This window comes from Lepidochelys kempii, chromosome 3 (assembly GCF_965140265.1).
Source record: "Lepidochelys kempii isolate rLepKem1 chromosome 3, rLepKem1.hap2, whole genome shotgun sequence".
NCBI lineage: Eukaryota > Metazoa > Chordata > Testudines > Cheloniidae > Lepidochelys > Lepidochelys kempii.
Window position 1 is genome coordinate 42,205,711 of NC_133258.1, and position 20,336 is coordinate 42,226,046.

The 20,336-nt window shown below is 35.7% G+C and overlaps 1 protein-coding gene across 4 annotated transcripts in view; it reads right to left on the bottom strand.

The window, feature by feature from the left end:
* The window catches only part of CSMD1 (CUB and Sushi multiple domains 1), a 2,000,616-nt gene that overhangs the window by 301,446 nt on the left and 1,678,834 nt on the right, over nt 1–20,336 (bottom strand). For all 4 annotated transcript variants that reach the window (XM_073336216.1, XM_073336215.1, XM_073336217.1 and 1 more), the window contains exons 31-34: nt 10,533–10,649; nt 9,074–9,187; nt 6,630–6,725; nt 548–751 (exon numbers count right to left, since the gene is read on the bottom strand). In XM_073336216.1, the coding sequence (XP_073192317.1) occupies nt 548–751; nt 6,630–6,725; nt 9,074–9,187; nt 10,533–10,649 (531 nt within the window). The remainder of the gene's footprint in view (nt 1–547; nt 752–6,629; nt 6,726–9,073; nt 9,188–10,532; nt 10,650–20,336) is intronic.

Below are 20,336 nucleotides of genomic sequence, written 5' to 3' on the forward strand. Positions count from 1 at the left end.
GATTTATGCACAAAAGACAAGCACCTACTAAATGTATAAATAAATCCAAAGTGCTAAACATTATTCCACTAAAGGTTCTTCTTGAAAATGAAGCAAAATAACTGCAACTAACAATGAAATTGATATTCACTGTACATTAGAATGCTAATCCAAAGAGAGAGACAGCGCGCTGTATATCAACAAACATCTGCTAAAAGGGTACCACAAAAATGGTATAATAAATTGGGATTATTATGATTTTCAGAAAATGAAGTTGTATTTTATACTTCCAACTTTAGAGGTAGCCACACAGATAATAAATATTCAGGAAAACATGCATCACGCTTGTTAATCTAATAGGTTATTATATGAAACACTATAACTGCTTACCAACCAGCTGGTACTCAATTACTTTTTATATGAAAAAATGCCCTTTTAAATTGAACATGACCAGTATTAATCAATGGAGAGTGAATATATGTGTTAAACACTATTTTCTGAAACATTTCTTAAATTCTGATTTGAAGACTTGTGTCCCTTAACAGATTACCAAAATGTAATTGCTTACCTATACAGCTTGGTACAGTGTCATTCCACTGAGCTAAAGCATTAGGCACAGACTGACATCGAATAGCTTTTGAACCTTGCAGCAGATAACCAGGGCTACATTCAAATCGAACAACAGAGCCTGCTGAAAATTCAGACCCAATTCTCCTGCCATATCTGGGTTCTGGAATAGAGCTGCATTGTGTATCACTGGTGCGTGGAACAGCTGCATGAACAGAAAAAGGTGCTATTACCCAAAATGCCAGTCATCAGCTGAGAAATAAACAGTATATCTAGATACTGGCATTTATAATATGGAATTTAACTTTACATAATACTTGTTGCACTCATGGTACCTTAAAGCCCTTTAAGAGTAAGTAGTTGGGTAAAGGCATTACAGTGACTATGTGGACAAACACAGCAGTAATTATATATTAGTTAGTTAACAGCTTGCCTGTTTTATTGTTTTATTTTCAAATTGGTGGGATACTGGAATTTACCTCTTCTACTTCATTTTTTTTTAAATATGGCTGAGATACATTATTTCTAACAAATAACTGAGCTCAACAAACTATAAAACTGATTTATAATGTAAGCATATTTTGAAAATTTAAGTACACAAATTTCAGGTATAAGAGGGAGTGTTATAAGTGTTCATTTCTACATAAATGCTATTTTTTGCTTGCTAGTTCACCACCATTACTACATAAACAAGTGTCTGCTTGAAGTTACTATTTATCTGGGAGTCTAGTGTTGTGTTGGTTAGCTGGAAATTATAACCTAGTCTCACAAGTGTAGTACTTCAGAGATCATTCTCCTTAGAATACTATTTTCATTTGATTTTTGTAGAAATAATCTTATAATTAATACATAATTATATGCAACAGAAACTGCCATTTCTAAACTAAGACAATATACAAAAATATATACAGGAAAAATAAATGATAGAAGTACCATTTGTGCCACCATAGTTATGTCTTGTATTGTAATAAAATAATTCTACTGAAATTATCCTTTCTGGTGATGAATATGAGTTAGACCAGTATGTGGCACTCAAATTCATGGACTTTGTTTTATCATTACTGTTTCTTCAGCAGATCCACTAGAACTATCAGTTCCAAAAGCAAGACAGTAGACCTAAGTATCAAACTTTAAATAACAGAGTAAGTACTCCTGGGCCACCAATTTCCACTGGAACCTCATACTAACAAACATATGGGATGGCAAAAAATAATTTTAAAACAGTAAAGGTAATCAAGGTTGAGGGCTAGATTTTGATTTTGGCAGAGCAAGATGTGTCAGCTGTGCCACACTAGTAGCCTTCCCAGGAGGTGTCATGACTCAGAGACATCTATTAGCCATGATTACTCCATTTTCTCCTATTTCCAATTCCAAGTTTATGAATTTACTGCTGGCTTACAGCAGCAGCAAATCACTATACCCCTCTGTCTCACCCCATGGTCACACCCAGGCTCATCGACCATGGCCAGTGTGTAGAAGGATGTATGGAGCCAAGAGCGCATTCATACATACCTGGATCAGAGGTCCAGGTAGCCTTTGAAGGGACAGAGAGAGTCTTACCTCCTCTTACTCCCTTACACAGGCTTACACCCTGAATCAGAATCTAGCCCTCAGTTATTAAAGTAAAAAGGTTAAACTTTAAAAAAAAAAACAACATGTTAAGGTATAGAGATGCAGTGTCAGAGTACCCAAATAGCCTTAACTCTGCCTTAGAATAACACCATGCAATAACCATATGATCATGGTTTTTAGTATTTGTGGTCCCTATTTAGATTAAACTGAATTTTTGAAGACTTATTTGATGTTTTTCTCCCCTCCCTGCCCTCCCTTCCCCCTTCATGTTGTCACTAAAAGAAACCTTACCATGAAGAATAACAGGAAAAATGAATATTAATTCTAACAAAAATATTTAAAACAGCTATCGTACAATATTTCAGTGAGTTTTATCTATATGGGAAATTTGAAAACTCTGCATTATTTCATTACTGAGATCAAGAAGAACCAAAAAAAAAAAAAAAGGCATGAGACCAGCTAAATTTCTTAAAGGACCTTTTTGAAATATAATGTTAACTCCTCAATTAATTAAAGTGTGTACTTTGAGCCAGCACAAGAACATATTAAAATCCTGTATGGTGGCTTGCTCCTCATTCTGCATATCAGAGGAAGAAGGATCTATGCTGTCACAGACTGAGCCACATAAAATGTTTTCTGCTGAAATTTCTAACTTTATGTCAAAGCAGGGAAGCAAGCACAGGACAGTGACAAAAAAATCAGATTAGACCATTCCCAATCTTTTTATATATGATTGTTCCCAACTGCAGATTTCAGCAGGCTTAACCCTAATATTCTAGAAGGCCAACAGTAGGATCAATAGATTAGGCATTCATTCAGGCCAATATTATATACAATTATTCTGTGAAATATAGGGAAATGTAGCTATCAGAGAAAAGGAAATGAAGAAGAGATAGATGAGACATGGAGAAAAATAAGTTTTTCAGAAAGTGGTACTGCAAAAACCATTAAACCTGAATTCAAAGCCACAAACCTCATCTGTTGCTTGTTAGGACCAGAATTTGAAATATTGCAGGCTATAACCTTCTCTTCCTCCAGCCCTCCTTCTAGCTTTTGCCTATAACGCAAGCTAGACTTCTCAGACTGTATTACAGAAAAATTCTATTCTCTATAGTAATTATTTTCCATCTTTTAGTAAATGCTTCACACTGCTGTGAAACAAAATTGAAATCAGCCCAGTGGAAAAGTGAACAGGGAATAAGGTCAGCCTGGAATAGAGAGTGATAAATAAAATGACTGACTTTCCAGGTCAGATTAGTGTGTTCATTCAGAGTGTGGATGCTACAGTGTCTCCACTGTATTTATAATGTTCGCAAGCAGGCAGTGCTGGAAATGCATTCACATATTTCAGAGAGAGAGGGGAAAAAAACAAAATTGAGGTAACCTTTATTAAATGTAATTAAATGTCTCAAATATGTTGCACTAGCAACATTTGTACTAACTGGAGATCCTAATGTATCCATTTATCAAAAGGTACACAAAACCAGAATCAGGATTCTCCTGAGATAAGTCAAGTATGATTGATTCATTTTGTGATGCTGAGGGTAGCATTTCCTATTTCTCAAAATCAGTTCTGTTCAGTTACTACTACCACTAATTCTGCAGTTCAGTATAATAGATCGAAATGAAGCACAGCATAAGGTATTCCTAGAGACATAGTCTTCTGCAGTAAAATATATGCATATGCGTAATCAAATGAAAGCTTTGTGTTCATTTTAAATTCTTTGAAAGGCAACTTGTCACAGACTACAAATAATTAGACACAGAAGGTATTTGGGAAAGCGCACACACGAAAAAGATTGAAAGCTACAATTCAGATGAGGATAGATGATATGAAGAAATCAACATAAAATCAAAGAGCAATGCTCTCCTTCTTTAAAATTATATAGATTTTCCCACTCCCTTTTTTCCCCTTTTGTGCATGGTAAACTTCTATTTTAATGACTTCTTTTAATTTATAGAAGTGAAAGACTGACAGCACTAGCTGCATCCAGACTATTGTGTGCAAGCATGGTGAAATGAAATATTTCTACACATAAAAGGAATCATTCTGCCTGCACACCTCTGATTTTTAGCAGTCCTACTAACTCCAGCTTCTAAAATACTCCTGAGGTGAACTGGTCTCTTACAGCAAATCGCTGTATACCAAGCTATAACAGTGTTTTGATGTAGAAAAAAAAAGATCAATATATTCAATAAGAATTAAACTGTGCTCATAATGCTTATTTTGCTTATGACTAACCCTACATTTGAATCCAAGTCATTAGAGGTGAAAATCAACTTATTGGCAACATTAACATAATATGGGGAATTTCATAAATTTTGACTTTTCACTGACTCATTACCAAACCTTACCTCACACCTCTCTACACCAGGGGTCCCCAAACTTGGTTCATGACTTGTTCAGGATAAGCCCCTAGCGGGCCACAAGATGCTTTGTTTACCTGAACGTCCACAGGTACGGCTGCTCACAGTTCCCAGTAGTTGCGGTTCACTGTTCCCGGCCAATGGGAGCTGCGGGAAGCGGCTCGGGCTGGGCCACCGCTTCCTGCAGCTCCCATTGGCCAGGAACGGTGAACTGTGGCCACTGGGAGATGCAAGCAGCCATACCTGCAGACCAAGTTTGGGAACCCCTGCTCTACACTATTGTTATGAGATGGGTTAAAATCTCATTGAAAATGATGTGTGAACAAGCCCTTCCTTTAAGAAAGTTGTAAGAGACAGTAAAGGGGCTACACCTAATAGAAAACACAATGGAGTCTGCCCAGAACCTAGCATCACGTGTGCAGAGGGTTCCACTAGACATTGTTCTGACCAGGGAAATGTGTTTATCTGAGGGTGTGGCAAAAATCTAACTTGAGGGGGAACAGACAAAAAAATGGGAAAGAAAGCAAGCCAAGCACCAGCCTGTAAGCACAGTGTGATCCTCGAGAAGTCTAAAGGAAGGTTCTAAGTCTACTGCTGCCTAAGGAGGTCTGGGGCTGTAGGGAAAGAACATATCCCCAGTTTTTGGTGTATCCTTCATTTGGAGAGCCAGACTTTGCACATTCCTTATAAATAAACAAGACTGCATCAAAGAAAAGACCAGACTCCATCACCACTTTCTACTCCCAAATGGCCTATCCCCAGGGCTCCAGACTTTGACAACTACTCAGGTAAAAAAGGAGCTACATTACAGTTTTATCTGTAACTAAACAGGGATTTTTGTGATACTAAAGCCACATGGTATATTTCCTGTGGCATTATTGCATACAAGCAGAAGATGGAAGTTTTCAGAATGAAATAGTGATACTCTATAAGAAACCTGACAACTTAGTTTTGGATTGATTTTTATTAAATTTCAGTTTAGAAAAATATTTTTAATATTGCAACTCCAAATGCATTTCCAGTGCCTATTTCTGATTAAGAGATGGCAAAATGTCACTAAGTGGTCTGTTTTCATTTGTTCCCAAAGGATATACAGGTTTTAACACAAGTCTGTAATCTGCCTCCTCCTATCTTCAGCAATACAGAGGTCTAGACCTGGTGTACACTAGAAAATTAGATGATCAATACTATGTCACTTAGGGGTTTAAAATATCCACACCCCTGAATGGTATTGTTAAGATGACCTAAGTTCCCGTGTAGACAGTGTTAGGTTGATGGAAGAATTCTAGCATCAATCTAGTTACCACCTCCTGGGGAGATGGATTACCTACACCAACAGAACACCTCCTGTTGGCATAGCAGCTGTAGCATTTTAAGTGTATACAAGCCCCGGTAAACACAGAGTTCCAGTCCAAATATAAGACATCTCTGACAATCTTTGCTCACCACTGAACTTCTAACAGTTATAAGATAACAAGCACTAAGTATTTGATCCTCGTGTTCATAGTCAGGAAAAATTCCAGCTAGTTTTAATGGAAATGTCACTTAATTGAGGGTAACAGGATTGTATTTTAAATGCGGGAGCTAAAGAGTGATAGATGTGAGACATAGCCAAATTTCTGATTCACACTTTTCTAGTACAATGGCTCTATACAACTACTGAATACAAAATAAACACAGAAATAATACTCAAGTCTACTTGTCAGGCAATACAAATATGAGGTTAATTGTAGTTGCCTCCAATTTGTGGATTATCATGCTTACCATTTACACATAAAGATGATAGCACCACCAAACACACAACAGAGAGAGAGAGAGAGAACATCTCTGACTTGTTAAAAATAACCAGCTGCTGAGCAGTTTTTCAACAACATATTTATTCAACACTGCAGAGGTGCCACAATAGACCAGACCCTCAGTTAGGTCAATGGAGTTTAAACCAGTTTAAACCAACTGAAAATCTGTCCCATTATGTCCATGAACAGTCTGTTCCACACTGTATATCAAAATTATTCCAGCTAAAAGAATACTATAAACATCTTGTGATCTAATAAACATTCCAATCCAGTCATGTAGATGAGATTGGCACCATTGCGTCCGCCAACATTCTATCAAGGGGATGAACTAAAAACCAACAGATTTACCTTGGTAGACAAAATGGAAACCTCTGGCAGATGCCCCACTCTTTGCACTGAACCGCATCAATATCTGATTGGATGAAGCCAAAGGTAATGTCTCTCCTACAAATGAAGAAGGGAAAGAAAAGGAAGAGAGAGAATGGAAAAAATTAAATAAAGACTGGAAAGATGAGAGAATTTTAGATTTTAATAAAATATCCTGTTAAAAAAAACTGATAGACAATAGTACAATTTTCTTCTTTTTTTCCTTCCATGTTTTAGTATAAAAAATTCTGCTAATCATATTTAACAACATTAACTTTGCCATTGGAAGTATACAGAAATAACCATCAAACAGAAACATTTTGTGATGTACAATTATATTGTGTATAAACTTTCTGATATTTACTGCAGCTGTTGGGATTAGAGCTGTAATAAATTGCTTGCCTTGGAGTCTGTTACCCTTTTGGGCCAGTGTCATTTGAAGAGTTTTTGCCAGAGTTTATCTGTGACTGACAGCTTTAGCTTGCATTCCAAAATGCACTAAACAATTAAAAGCCTTTCAAAAGAACCCCAAGGTCTCTCTCTAAAAAAATGGAATATACAATTTTAAAACAAAACAAAAAACTAAAATGAGAGAAAATAGGTTCTTGACTCTCTTTTTGCAGTGAATCTTTCTCTGTCTCTGTGAAATATTTAACATATCACATGAGTAACATTATATTATTAATAGGTTTTAGAGGGGTAGCCGTGTTAGTCTGTATCAACAAAAACAATGAGGAGTCCTTGTGGCACCTTGGAGACTAAGAAATTTAACTTATGCCCAAATAAATGTGTTAGTCTCTAAGGTGCCACAAGGACTCCTAGTTGTTTTTATTATATTAGTAAATAGATCTTCTAAAAGCAATTCAATTTAAAATAATGTTAGCTCATCACTTGGCATGTTCTGTATGTACTCTCCTCAAGGCAAGCTTTGCAAACCTGGAAGGCAAATTTAAGAAGTCATGAAGAAACTTAAAATATTTACTCGGTTTTTTTCTCATTTGCTAAATGCATATCAAAATTCAGATTTCCAACTTCCTATTTGATATGTATATTTGTGTATTTGATTTTGTATTTCTGCACTTTTGACATGCACAGTTTACCACTCTTGATTATGACAATGGTGTGCTTACTGTTTAGCAGCATAACTCTAGAGAAACTACTGAAATGAATGGAGAGGTGCTGATTTACTTCTGGTTTAAATGAGCTGACTCAATAGGTCTGATGCTTCTCTCATTCACATCAACTACAAACTGTTGTAACTCTAATGACTTCAATGGAGATCTTCCAGATATACACCAGTGCAAATGCCATATGAACCTGGCACATTAAATCTGTTCTGAAGATGTCATGGAACAATAAGGAAAAACTGCACATTTTTTGCCCTTCAGTCATTTTCTAAAGGCTTGTGGGGAAATATAGATGTTGGTCTTCATTTTGTGTATATATGTATGATACAGCAAAATGTGATGTTTAGATAATATTCTCTCTTTTATCTTGACAATTAAAAATCAAACAATATTTTGTTGTTAAACTACTGTAAACAATGTTAAAATGAATTCTGGAACTTTTTCCTTTGCAACCTACATGGAATGGATTTACCAAAGGAAAAAGATAGTCTTCATTTTTCAAACATTAAAACATTAATTTTCTTTAAATTATAAAACAGATACATAATATTTTTTCTAATAAGTAGTAAACAATAAAGTAAGCCACATGTTCAAGACTGAAGAGAATGGAAAATGGTGTGTTGTAAAAATCCCAAACTCATATTTGTAAAGTTCAATGTATATGCCTCTGTGAGGCCAGATTTTCAATATTAGGTGCATGCAACTGCAAACATATTTTTGTGCATGTTTCATTTTAGGTGTACAAATATATAACATAGGCATGCAAATCAGGGACAAAATCCTGATCCCACTGAAGTCAATGGAAGATTTGTCTTCAATGAGGCCAGGATTTCACTCCAGATACCTGCCTGCATACCTGACCAACTGTTAACTGGACATGTAAATGCAGAAATAATTGATTTTGTACACACATAAATAATTTGTGTGCATAAATTAGACACTCAGAATTTATGTGTGCAATGCAGAGATTCATACTTTAAGACCAGAAGAAACCATTAGATAGATCATCTAGTTTGACCTCATTCATAATACACACTAGAATTTAATCCAGTGACACCTGCATTGCACCCAATAACCTGTGTTTGTCTAAACCAAATCTTCCAAAAAAAAAAAAATCCAGTCTTAATATGAAGACATCAAGAGATGGAGAATCCACCACTTCCCTTGACAGTTTGTTCCAACACCTAATCCCCTTCACAATTACTTAACTTTTAAAAGCAGACCCACAATGTGCAGAAGTCCATGCTTTCTGTATTAAGTCACATAAGTGGTTTATATTTATTTTTGCTTTCTCTTTACCTGAGTGAGATCCAGAAAGTGAACTAAGAAGTCTAGCCTGAGGGTGTTCTCCATCAAATAACTCTGCCACATCATTCAGAGCAGTCTGGAAATAGGCAAATTGCCCAAACACAACTGGAAAATAATAAGAGAAAATAAAATGAAACGTACAGTATATTTTTGTTTATACTCTTTATTAAATGATTCCTCGCTGGGTTCTTGTAAGACTTCATGCAGGGAGTGCATCTTAATTTACTTTCTGTTCTGATAAAAGAGATCAACAGATACTCATCGTATAGCCATTAGCTAATTTCATTTATTTAGTGATTAACAGGAATGCACACCCTAAATTTGATTTTCTATATTTTTGTATTTTTAAATTAAAAAATTAAATTATCCTTTCCCCAAAGGCAAGCTGTCATCATGCTGAAAAATTAGGGACTGAGTTTTGCAGCTACCATTTGAATACTATAGTATTCTGCGGGGCCTAGGACAAATTGTCCCACTTGCCTCCTCCCCCCTTGGCCCATCCTGGGGACAGGCTTACTGAACACAGGTTACACAATCAAAGACAGAGGGGTGTTGACACAAATCGCTGTTTAGGAGAAAACATGATGGAGTCAAAAGGTTAGATTTGGAAGGGCACATTATTAAATTATTATTACTATGTGTGATACACCTTCCCTAAGATCTCAACCTGCCATTCTGTAATTGCTTCTGTTAGTAGCTCTTCCAAATTTCTTAGTGGTAAAGCTGCTGAATCCTTACAGCAAAGATTTTGTGGCATATAGTATGTACTAAATATACTAAACTGCTCTAAATCCAGTTCATTGAAGGGCTAATTTTTCAAGCCACACTTGATAAGTAAGAAGTAAAGTGGCAGTCATCTATCTTCTTCCCTGTTATCTGTGCCCACAGTAGTGGGACTGGCTTTACTGAAGGCCATACCTGAAAACGTCCTAACACCAATCACACATGCTTTAGAGATACTGTACAATTATTTTGACACACTGCAAGAATCAGATAATTTAGTTGTTGATTATTTTATAAACTTTTTTGGAGATCTCTCTTAGATAAAGTTTTGGCTTTTGTATTATATTTATATTATGTATTGTTTTTTCTTACCTACTGATTTACTGTGTATGCATGAACCCTGGATGAATGATTATGCCATGATGGTGAATGATGTAATCAATGAAAGAGTTCATGATGTTCTTGAATAACAGACATAGACCATTCTTAGATGGATTCTGTTGATGACCCTGGGGCAGATGGGATGGTGAAAACCCTTGAATCTATTATGGATCAAAAGTATGTATGTTCTCGCTAAACAATTTGCAATACTGCAAAAAGTTGTCCCTTCTTGTTGCACGAGAAACAAAGTTTCATTTTTTCTTAGAACTATTTCTAAACAGTAAATAAAATCAACCTTAGAACAAAGGAGTTAGTGAACCATAAATCAGTAAAACCAAACTCTTACCAAATTCCTTAGGTACAGTTATAGAATAGTGACAAGTCTGCCCAGCAGTATAATTATGTGGATAATTTGGTGATAAAACCACCCCATCTGATCCAGTGTACTGGCCTCCACAAGGAGCTGAAACAGAACAGAAACAAAAGCATCATCCCTTAATTCCATCTGCTACTGTCTATGGTGTTCCAGCATGAAACTGCAAAATTCAGTAACTGTAAAGTGACATTTGTGGTAATTTTGTTTTTTTCTATGGCACCAGATACAATAGTCTTTGTTAGGAAACAATATTTATCAAAGCATCTATTAAATTATATTGGCGTTTTACACAATTACATTAATTGTACAATTCTGTGGAAATAAATTATTACATTGGGAGAAACTATAAAAACAAACTGAAAAGCTTGTTTTCAAAGTTTAATCTAACTAAAATCTCAGCAAAGACTTGCTACTTATTATTTAGATTGCATCAGCACCTATAGTGTGCAAGATGCTTTCCAAACATAGATTAAAGAGGCTATAGTCAAAAATTGTTTTGCTATTTTTCATCAACGCTAAATAAAAAAAAGAATAATTTATTTACAGAAATTCTTTAAAGTTACAGAAATTAAATTTGGCCTAGAAAAGTGAATATAAGGATCCATTAGTGTACCAGGCCAGAGATACTGTAAAAACCCAGGGCCAAATCCTGCTTTCAGTTAACCTGTGCAAGTGGGCTGCCATAGTTATATTGACAGGAGAAAATAGTAACAAGACGACAGAAAAGGAGAGAGTATGTAATTCTGGACAAATGGCCAACACATACAGAAAGTGGATATTATCAGACTGATACATTTTTCCTTATTTTTGTATGCAACTGCAGAAGTATCCTCTGCCCAACACAAACACTACCCTCTTTCCTAGCTCCTCAGTCAAATAATCAAATGAAAAAACTGTTCAGATATCTTAGACTTAAACATCAAACCTCCTAAATGTATATAAAATGCAAAATACATTTACAACAATTATTTTATCTTCTCAATAGCACAGTGATAAAGCATTTCATTTTAATAGTATATAAGTTAGATAGTCAGTATATTGCTATTTATGACATTTAACACATACTACAATATGGAGATTTTGCAAGGATTAAAAGGTCACCATGACATTGGAATTTTGCCACTCTGAATTTCAAAGGACCAGTAATAGCCAGAAACTCATCAATTACATTTTCTTTGAAGGATTTATTTAAATTAAAGGGTCTGACATTAGATCCAAAATAGTCACATTGTTTTGATTCCTAAGGTTGGTAGGGCTCCTGGCAGCAGTGCATAATGTGAACAAAATATTTTTTACTCTGTGGAACTAAGCAATTCAAGAATATTTGTGTTTGTTGTTTATAATTCCTTCTGCACAACAGATGACCTTTTAACAATGCTGCAGCTCTTAGTTTTTGAGTACTGAGTGATTGTTTTCAGTATCCAGAGACCCTCAAAAGGCATTTTATATGAAAAGATAAACTTCTTGGCATGTAAACCTTGAAAATGTCCTTTAAACAAAACACCACACTTTTTCATAGGAACATGACTACTGACCCGGAAGGCTATGGGCATGCACAGCCACTGCGACCACAACAGCAATTGGGTGCCTTAAGAAATGTTTGTTCCAATATTGCAAACTCTGCAGACTATTGCTCCAAAATCTCTTTTTATGTGACTATATATTTGTGCTGTTCACAGATCTTTTAAAGTTTACTAATCTTACATCCCAGGCACCAGTAATGGGACCTTTTGCCTCCAGCTGCCTACTGTATAACAGATAGTTCAAATCACATAACTATCAGCTATGCTGAAATGACATTCCTATAATATTGTACGTATGGAGGCAGAGAAATGTGAATCACAGTGCTCAACAAGAGACATTTGGGATTGACCAGTACAAAGCGGCTGTCCTTTAATCTGTTGAAAAGGAGGAGGTGGAAATAATGGATGAATACAGAGTGGGGGAAAACTGGCTTGGCAGCAGCACTGCTGAAAAGGGCCTGGGAGTTGTGCTGGATCCAACCTCAACATGAGTTAGCAATGCAATGCTGATGCAAAAAAATCAAATACAATTTTAGGTTGCATTAACAGAGGCATAGCATTCAAGTCACGGGAGGTAATAGTACTGCTCTACTCAGCACTGGTTAAGCCTCAGCTGAAGTACTGTGTCCAGTTTTGGTCACCAATATATAGAAAGGATGTACAGAAACTGGAAAGGATCCAGAGGCGAGTGACAAAGATGATCCAAGGGATGGAATGCAAGCCATACGAGCAAAGAGTGCCTCAGGAGGTTGTAGAAACTCCTTCACTAGAGGTTTTCAAATGGAGGCTGAAGAGCCATCTTTCCTGGACGATTTAGATACAACAAATCTCCCATCTTGGCAGGAGGGGCAGATTAGATGACCCTTGTGGTCCCTATTAATCCTAAAAGGCTGCTGAAGGAAATTTTTTTTGTTAAAGTTTATCTGTCTGAAAAGGGGACTGGGTTAGGAAAAGACAATCTGTAAAAGCCTAAATTTCAATACAGTATTTATATATAGGACAGTGGTTTTCAACCTTTTTCCATTTGCAGACCCCCCAAATATTTCAAATGGAGGTGCAGACCCCTTTGGAAATTCAACTTGTTTTCTGCGGTCCACTAACATAGAAGTTTTAGACTGAAAACTTGCTGAACAGAATTCAACTATAAATGTTGCATGTGCTCGGCGTGGCATTTGACGCAGAAAGAGAAAAGGTGCTAAACTGTGAGCTTCTATGGTAACAACATTTCCAGGTTTTGACCTATAGGTGGGAGGATTCACATACTTTTGATTGATCAGAAAAATGAAATGCCTTTTCTGGGATCTGAAACTGTATTTTCACTGTCACCTTTCACAGGCCACTTAGACATCATCTACAGACCCCCAGGAGTCTGAAGACCACAGGCTGAAAATCACTGATTTAGGCAAAACAGTAATATGTCAAAGATTAGGAGCAGAAAAAGTTATTCTCAATAGATAAATTTCAAACTTTTAGTAAAGGAAGTCAGTCCTCTAAGGTAGAAAGGAAAATGTCTTATCTAGTCAATAGCAAAAAGTAACAACCTTTAGTATTTAAAAAAGAAAGATTAGTTCAACTATAGACCACTTGACTCTCAGAAAGTACTTGCAAGAAAGGCATGTAGAAATTATTTTGTTCAAAGGTTCTTAAAAATCTAAGCAAAGAAGGCAAACCCCACCTACCTGATCTGTATGTATCAAAACATGCAATGACTCAGGCAATGTTATATTTTATCTGATTTTTTGCAACATAATCCATATTATATATAATTATCATAGTGAAGGATGGCAAGGACAGAACGGTAATTAACCATATTAAGTTAGAGAATACATTTGCAATGATACTACTCTTTTTTGAAGATGCTTATACTGAACGAAACTAAAGATGTTGAGAGTATGACAAAATGTGTGTACATCTGAATGTAGAGACAAAATTTAGCTGGAGATCCACTGAATATTTTAACTACTGTGACAAAAGATGGCGAAGTAAGACTTGAATTCAGACATCAAACATTTAAACTCCTTTTGGCTTTCAAAAAGGATGGATAAAAATAGATTTCAAAAAAATAGACTTTTTATTTAAATCTGTTTTTAGATAATTCAATATGGGTTTATTATTTTAAATAAACCAATTTGAAATTATTGCAACCTATATTAAATTCTAAGAGTTTTATTATCTATTAAAGTAATTTAAATTAAATTAAAATAATATTAAAGAATACATATTTGCTGCTGAAGTTTTAAAGAAAGTCAGACCACTGAACTGGTGGAAGTAACTGTTTAAATACCTGTAACCATAGTTTGTTGTAGTGATAAAACCAATTTTTGACCATATTAATCTCTTTTGCAGGTGCAAAGATAATATTTTCTTCATTTAAGTTTATTCAACTAGTTCAGCATGAGTAGTTCTCTGAAAGTTAAGAGACCAACTGGGAATTGAAAATGCAGAAAAGCTGGGTTTTTAAAATTTTTATTATTTCCAATTTATGCATTAAAAACTAGGTGCAAAAGTAGCTACTAGTTCTGAAATCTTGACGGGAAATGGTGACCAGAAACAATCAGTTCTGTTTAATAAGTCAGTTTTAAATGAAAAATATGTTTTGATAAACTTTTTGATACATTTTTTCTTATGTATCCAGCACATTTAAGGTAGTTTTATGTAACTAAAAAAGCCTAAAGAAAACAAAACACAACACCAAACAAATTTTAAATGCTGTTATTTTTTTCATATTTATTTAATTTGAATTTCCATTCAAATAGAGCTTGATTCAAATCACAAGTAAAAAAAAAAATCTAATAAGTAAGAAATCCTTCAACAATTTCCAACATAATAAAAACTGTAAAAATTAAGAATCTGAATAAGTGCAAGTTAACCTATATAACTGCTTAAATAAATGGGTATAGATATAGCGGTATCCTCCTGGTGAGCAAAAGGAAGCCCCAATTTTAGTGTGAAAGCTATATTTAGTTGTAAATCAACATGTTTTAATTCTTAAACCAACTAATGAGACTCAGCTTTTCTATAGGAAAATACAAAAAGTAGAAATACAAACCATTTGTATTTGTAGAAATACAAATAAACTCAATTATTTAAATCAAGATTTCATGCTTGCTAATTTAAATCATAATTAAAATCAGTGATTTCAACCAATCCACCCTACTTTCAGAGAGCTAAAGAAGCTCCTTAGCATAATCACATTGGAAATATGCTCTTCAATCTATTTTTAAGGCAATCAATGTAAGTGCCATTATTCTATCCCCTTTTGGTTCACTCAGATCCCTGAGTATATGGCAATCTTGTCATTATTGCAATATCTATTTTAAATCAAACTGATATGAAAAAGTTGTGGGGAGAAATTAGTGTGGTTGAGCTCACATCAGCAGCTTTTGGAACCCAAATATCCTAGGCAAAATTTTACAGACATAAAAAACAACTGCATGAAAGGTATTTCCTTTTAGAGAAAGTATATCCAGTACTGACTTTCAAGCACTTCTCCCATATTTCCACTTCCAATCCTTCTGCTTTCCTTCACTTCATCTTTCCAGCACGCACCAGAAAAATAGATTTTCTTAAAACTTTTTAAAAATTCCAATTTTATTTACAGGTTACGTACTGAAAATTTGGGGCACATAAAAAACAGAGGTTCAGTGTCTGCTTTAAATGTATAACAGAATGAGGCCTTAATTATGGCATTGCAAAGGCTTTTCCATAATAACACCTTAGAAACTCATAGACATACATATAATATGATGTATACTGTATTATTGGAGAAACAGTGTCTGGCCATTTAATTAAAGTACTAAATCATAAATGAAGATGAAAAAGAAGATGGACTGAGGCTATGTATGCAACCTGAACTTTACCATTTGCGTAGTGCTGGGTGCTTTTTTCCTGTGAGCTTAATATTCTCTCTCTTTCTCTCTCTCTCTTTCTCCCTCACACACACACACACACACACACAGAGTTTCATCAGCACAACAATCCAGGTATAATAGCATCCCTATGTCATTAATGTAATAATTGATAAAATATTATGCCATTTTAAATGGAGGGAAATATAAGTTTCAGGCCTCTACTTTTCACACCTAAAATGAAGGTCTAAGATTACAAAACCATCTCTGTGTTTTCACAAAGATTACTATCAAAATAGACTAAGAGGTGCACCACACATCTAGGTCATTGCTAATATAACCACCAAGCGATAAATACGAACAAACAAAAAAATCTTACAGGAGACCATTTTCAACTCTTTCTTCAAAATAACTAATGTACATATTATTGTTTCATGAACGCTTCACATTCAAGAAGATATCAGTGCACTATTTGCACTTGGTTCACATTTTCAAGGTTTCCTCCATGAGAGGCCAGACACTTATTTAAAAAAACAAATCTTAGATTCTGCTAAATTTGAACTTGTCATGCAAATTACAAAAAATATATCAAACAAACTGGCTAGGGTTTGCAAGCCATGTGTTTGATACCACTCTGCTTGGTGCGAATGAATATACTGTGTAAAAATGAACAGCTTTGTAGTGTATGGATATACATATATCACAAAAAACAAAGTAACAGGAGGTATGTCATGGAGTATGACAGAGAGAGACTGGAGAGGACAGGAACTCTTACAACTGTGAAGTGCAGCAGATATTTAAAGCTGGACAAGTGTCAGTTTAAGATGAGAGCTAGTCAGGGTAGAGGTGGGAGAGCAGTGGAAGATAACATTAATGTAACATTCTTTACAGAATTCAGAACTTGGATTATAGGTCCCACAAATTCCCAAATACATAATCTGTAGGCTTGCAGGTTTGTCTTACTGGACAAATTTATTATATCATGTCATGAAAATATGTTATTGCATTGGAATGTGATGAGAGGCCAGAATACACTCTGGATTGCTTTGGGGTCTCCTATCACTCTTGATTGCCGGAGACTATTTACCCCATAAAAGTTAGAAGGATTACAGAAAAGGTGGGCTGGTTGGTAAGAGTAGCATACTCATTTCAACCCACATTTCGGATTCATTCCTGACTTTCAAGTTTCCTGCAGCCACATGTGAAACATTTAAAGCTTTGGGTTTCTTTTAAAACACCATCCAAAGCAAGCACTTTAAAACTAAGACAGGTATTTTAAAGCTTCAAGGACAGAAGGAATGGACCTAAGTTGAGGACTGTGGTCTAATGAATCCTGCAGATCACTGAAAATAATGTAATTTGTTGTGCAAGTCTGTGATGCTAATTAAGTACATTCATTCATGTTTAATTTATTTGTATGGTAATATTTTAAAAGGAAAATGGTGGGGGAATCAACCACATATATGTGCATAACCGTTAAAAACAGACATTAGGTCTTTTCTGATATGATATAGTACAAAGTAGTCATTTTTATAGCTCATTATTTACTTGATAGCCCTTAATAAAGCCATTAAAGTCTTATCTTCTAAACATATAATTATTGAAATTATTATTTAAACCACAGTCTACAATGAACGGTCTACTTAGAACATGTTTTATTTGCTGATCACTGGACTGATAAATCATGATATGGTCTATATGGGATATTTTTTCAGAAGCCAAAGTACATATAGGTTCATATTATAGATTCATCATGCTACAAAATGTTATTAAAATCCTATTTTTATTTTGTAAGGTACAAAAGCACATTTTGGGGTTTAGTATTCAAACCACTCCAGAACTATTGAATTGATTTGTTTTCAACTAGGTATACAAGTAACATTCTGGATCGTCACAGGAGCTGACATTTTCAACTTTTAAAAATGGAAGATTGTTAATTCACCCATAAAACTTTCTGAAAGTTGAAGGTTATAATGGAAATTATTATATAATTTTAACTATAGTGGTATGTATTGTGCCAGTATGATATTTCAGTTTCACCTCAGTCACATAAACTTGCTAGGACCATTGAAACTTCTCATCTTCTAAAGTTATAGCTGGACTTTTAAAGGATACTTTGAAATGAAGAATGTCAGAAAAGCTTTGTCTGTAGTAATATTTAGCTGTCTATATCATCCTAAACAGGTTTCCTGTTGTGATCAAGGACACTTGTAAAGATATTTCGTAAGGTGTAAATATAAAGATGTCTTTCAACCAAAATTGGATAAAATGAAGCTTTACAGCGATAAGGCACAGTTCAGTGTGGTACTCAGTGCCCTGCATCCTCACTGAAGTCAACGAGAATAGAAGATGCTCAGACAGAATCAGACCCAGCAGAATAATGTAACCTAAGTAAATAAAGGGACACCAGTATTTTATTTCTCAAAATGTAACTTATCTACTGTATGGTAATGCCCACCTAGGGAATCACATTTTTTTAAAAAAATTACTAACAACCTCTTCTCTTGCTGCTACAATGTTCTCAAAACATTATCATCATTATTTTTTGGCAATATTTGGAACATTGCTATAAAAAAAATCAGACAGTTTTTAGAGATACTCATACAAAGTAAAATATAAAATCATGCACCATATTTCTGGGTGCTGATTCCTTATTTCCAATTTCATGTCTGGATATTAAGATTATAAATTATGTTTGATGTGAAATGAAGAGGTCATGGTACAAGGAAAATCAATGCAATGCTGAATGGTTTGGCCAAAAGCTTTGTTCATGAATAACTAATTTCACTTTCATAAACGTAAACGCTTTATCATTATTTTGAAAGAAACATCATAAATACACATACAAGTAATACTAATTGATCATTAAAAGACTTGGTTACTTATCTTACAGTAACTGTGGTTCTTCAAGATCTGTTGTACATATCTGTAACAGGCTGGCTTGCACCATAGGCTGGAAAGCCTGGGGTTAGGTCAGCATTGATTATAGGATGAGCCATGCCTGGGTTGAATCGGGTGATTCCACACACACAAAAAGCAGATAATTGCAGGAAGGGGGAAAACCCAGGAAACTGCATCAAGGTATGTAGACACTGTAGGAAGCTGGAAGACCGTGAGTCAGCAGAGGAAAAAACTGAAGAAGCAAGGGAGAAAGCTTTCCAGGCAGGGAGGACTGGGAGAGATCCTGTCTAATCAGGGAAGAGACTGTAAAGGTCAGTTGCGATGAAGACTGTTTGAGTTTGTGTTTTGTGTTATTTTTGGTTAATCAGGAGAGAAACACTGAACTGTTTGGGGCCTAGAGGGCCAGTATGTATCACAGGGATAAATAAATGGGACCCAATGTGGGATTTATATGAACCACCTTTGAACTGTGAGCTGTCAAAGGGCCTTGAAAAGGGGGAAACAGAGAAGGGTGCTGCAGAGTGATCTCTGGCCTTGAGATGGCTCTTGGAAAGTGGTCACTGCATTACAACAGGCAGAGTCAGCAGGATCACAGCAGACCACTTCCCATCAAGGAGGAAAATTGAAGGCATGGGATATACAGAGAATGGAGGAAGCTGTTCATATGTTGGCTGAACAGTGGCAGTGGACCCAGGCAATCCTATGCTTCTGCAGTAGAAGCTGCAGAGGCAATAGCAGAAGGTGCAGTGGACCCAGCAGATATGGCTGGGAAATCACTTTTGCCAGCAGGGGAGAAAGATCCAGCAGTGTTTTAAATATGGGAAGCCTGGACATAAGAGAGTGGAGTTCCCAACTGGCAGTGGGAGCAGTGGGGAAGAGACACTCCAAGGGTGGTCCGGAGGTGGAAGGGCCAGCTACTGTGTTCTGAATGAAGGTGAGCCATTTCCAGCAGTTGACAAGAACGTCTGAGGAACAGTGGGGGGTCAGGGGGTGGGAATAAACATGGGGAAATAGTTTTACTTTGTGTAATGACCCATCCACTCCCAGTCTATTATAAACTATTTTCCCATGTTTATTCCCCCCACCCCCCACTGTTCCTCAGACATTCTTGTCAACTGCTGGAAATGGCCCACCTTGATTATCACTACAAAAGGTTCCCCACCCCACTCTCCTGCTGGTAATAGCTCACCTTAAGTGATCACTCTCATTACAGTGTGTATGGTAACACACATTGTTTCATGTTCTCTGTGTATATAAATCTCCCCACTGTATTTTCCACTGAATGCATCTGATGAAGTGAGTTGTAGCTCACGAAAGCTTATGCTCAAATAAATTTGTTAGTCTTTAAGGTGCCACAAGTACTCCTTTTCTTTTTGTGAATACAGACTAACACAGCTGCTACTCTGAAACCTGGGTTTTGAATGTTTACGGCTGGGACATTTTAGGAGGGTCTGCCCCTTTAAGAACTGTAAAATTATACGAGGAAAAGAAAAGGTGCAACT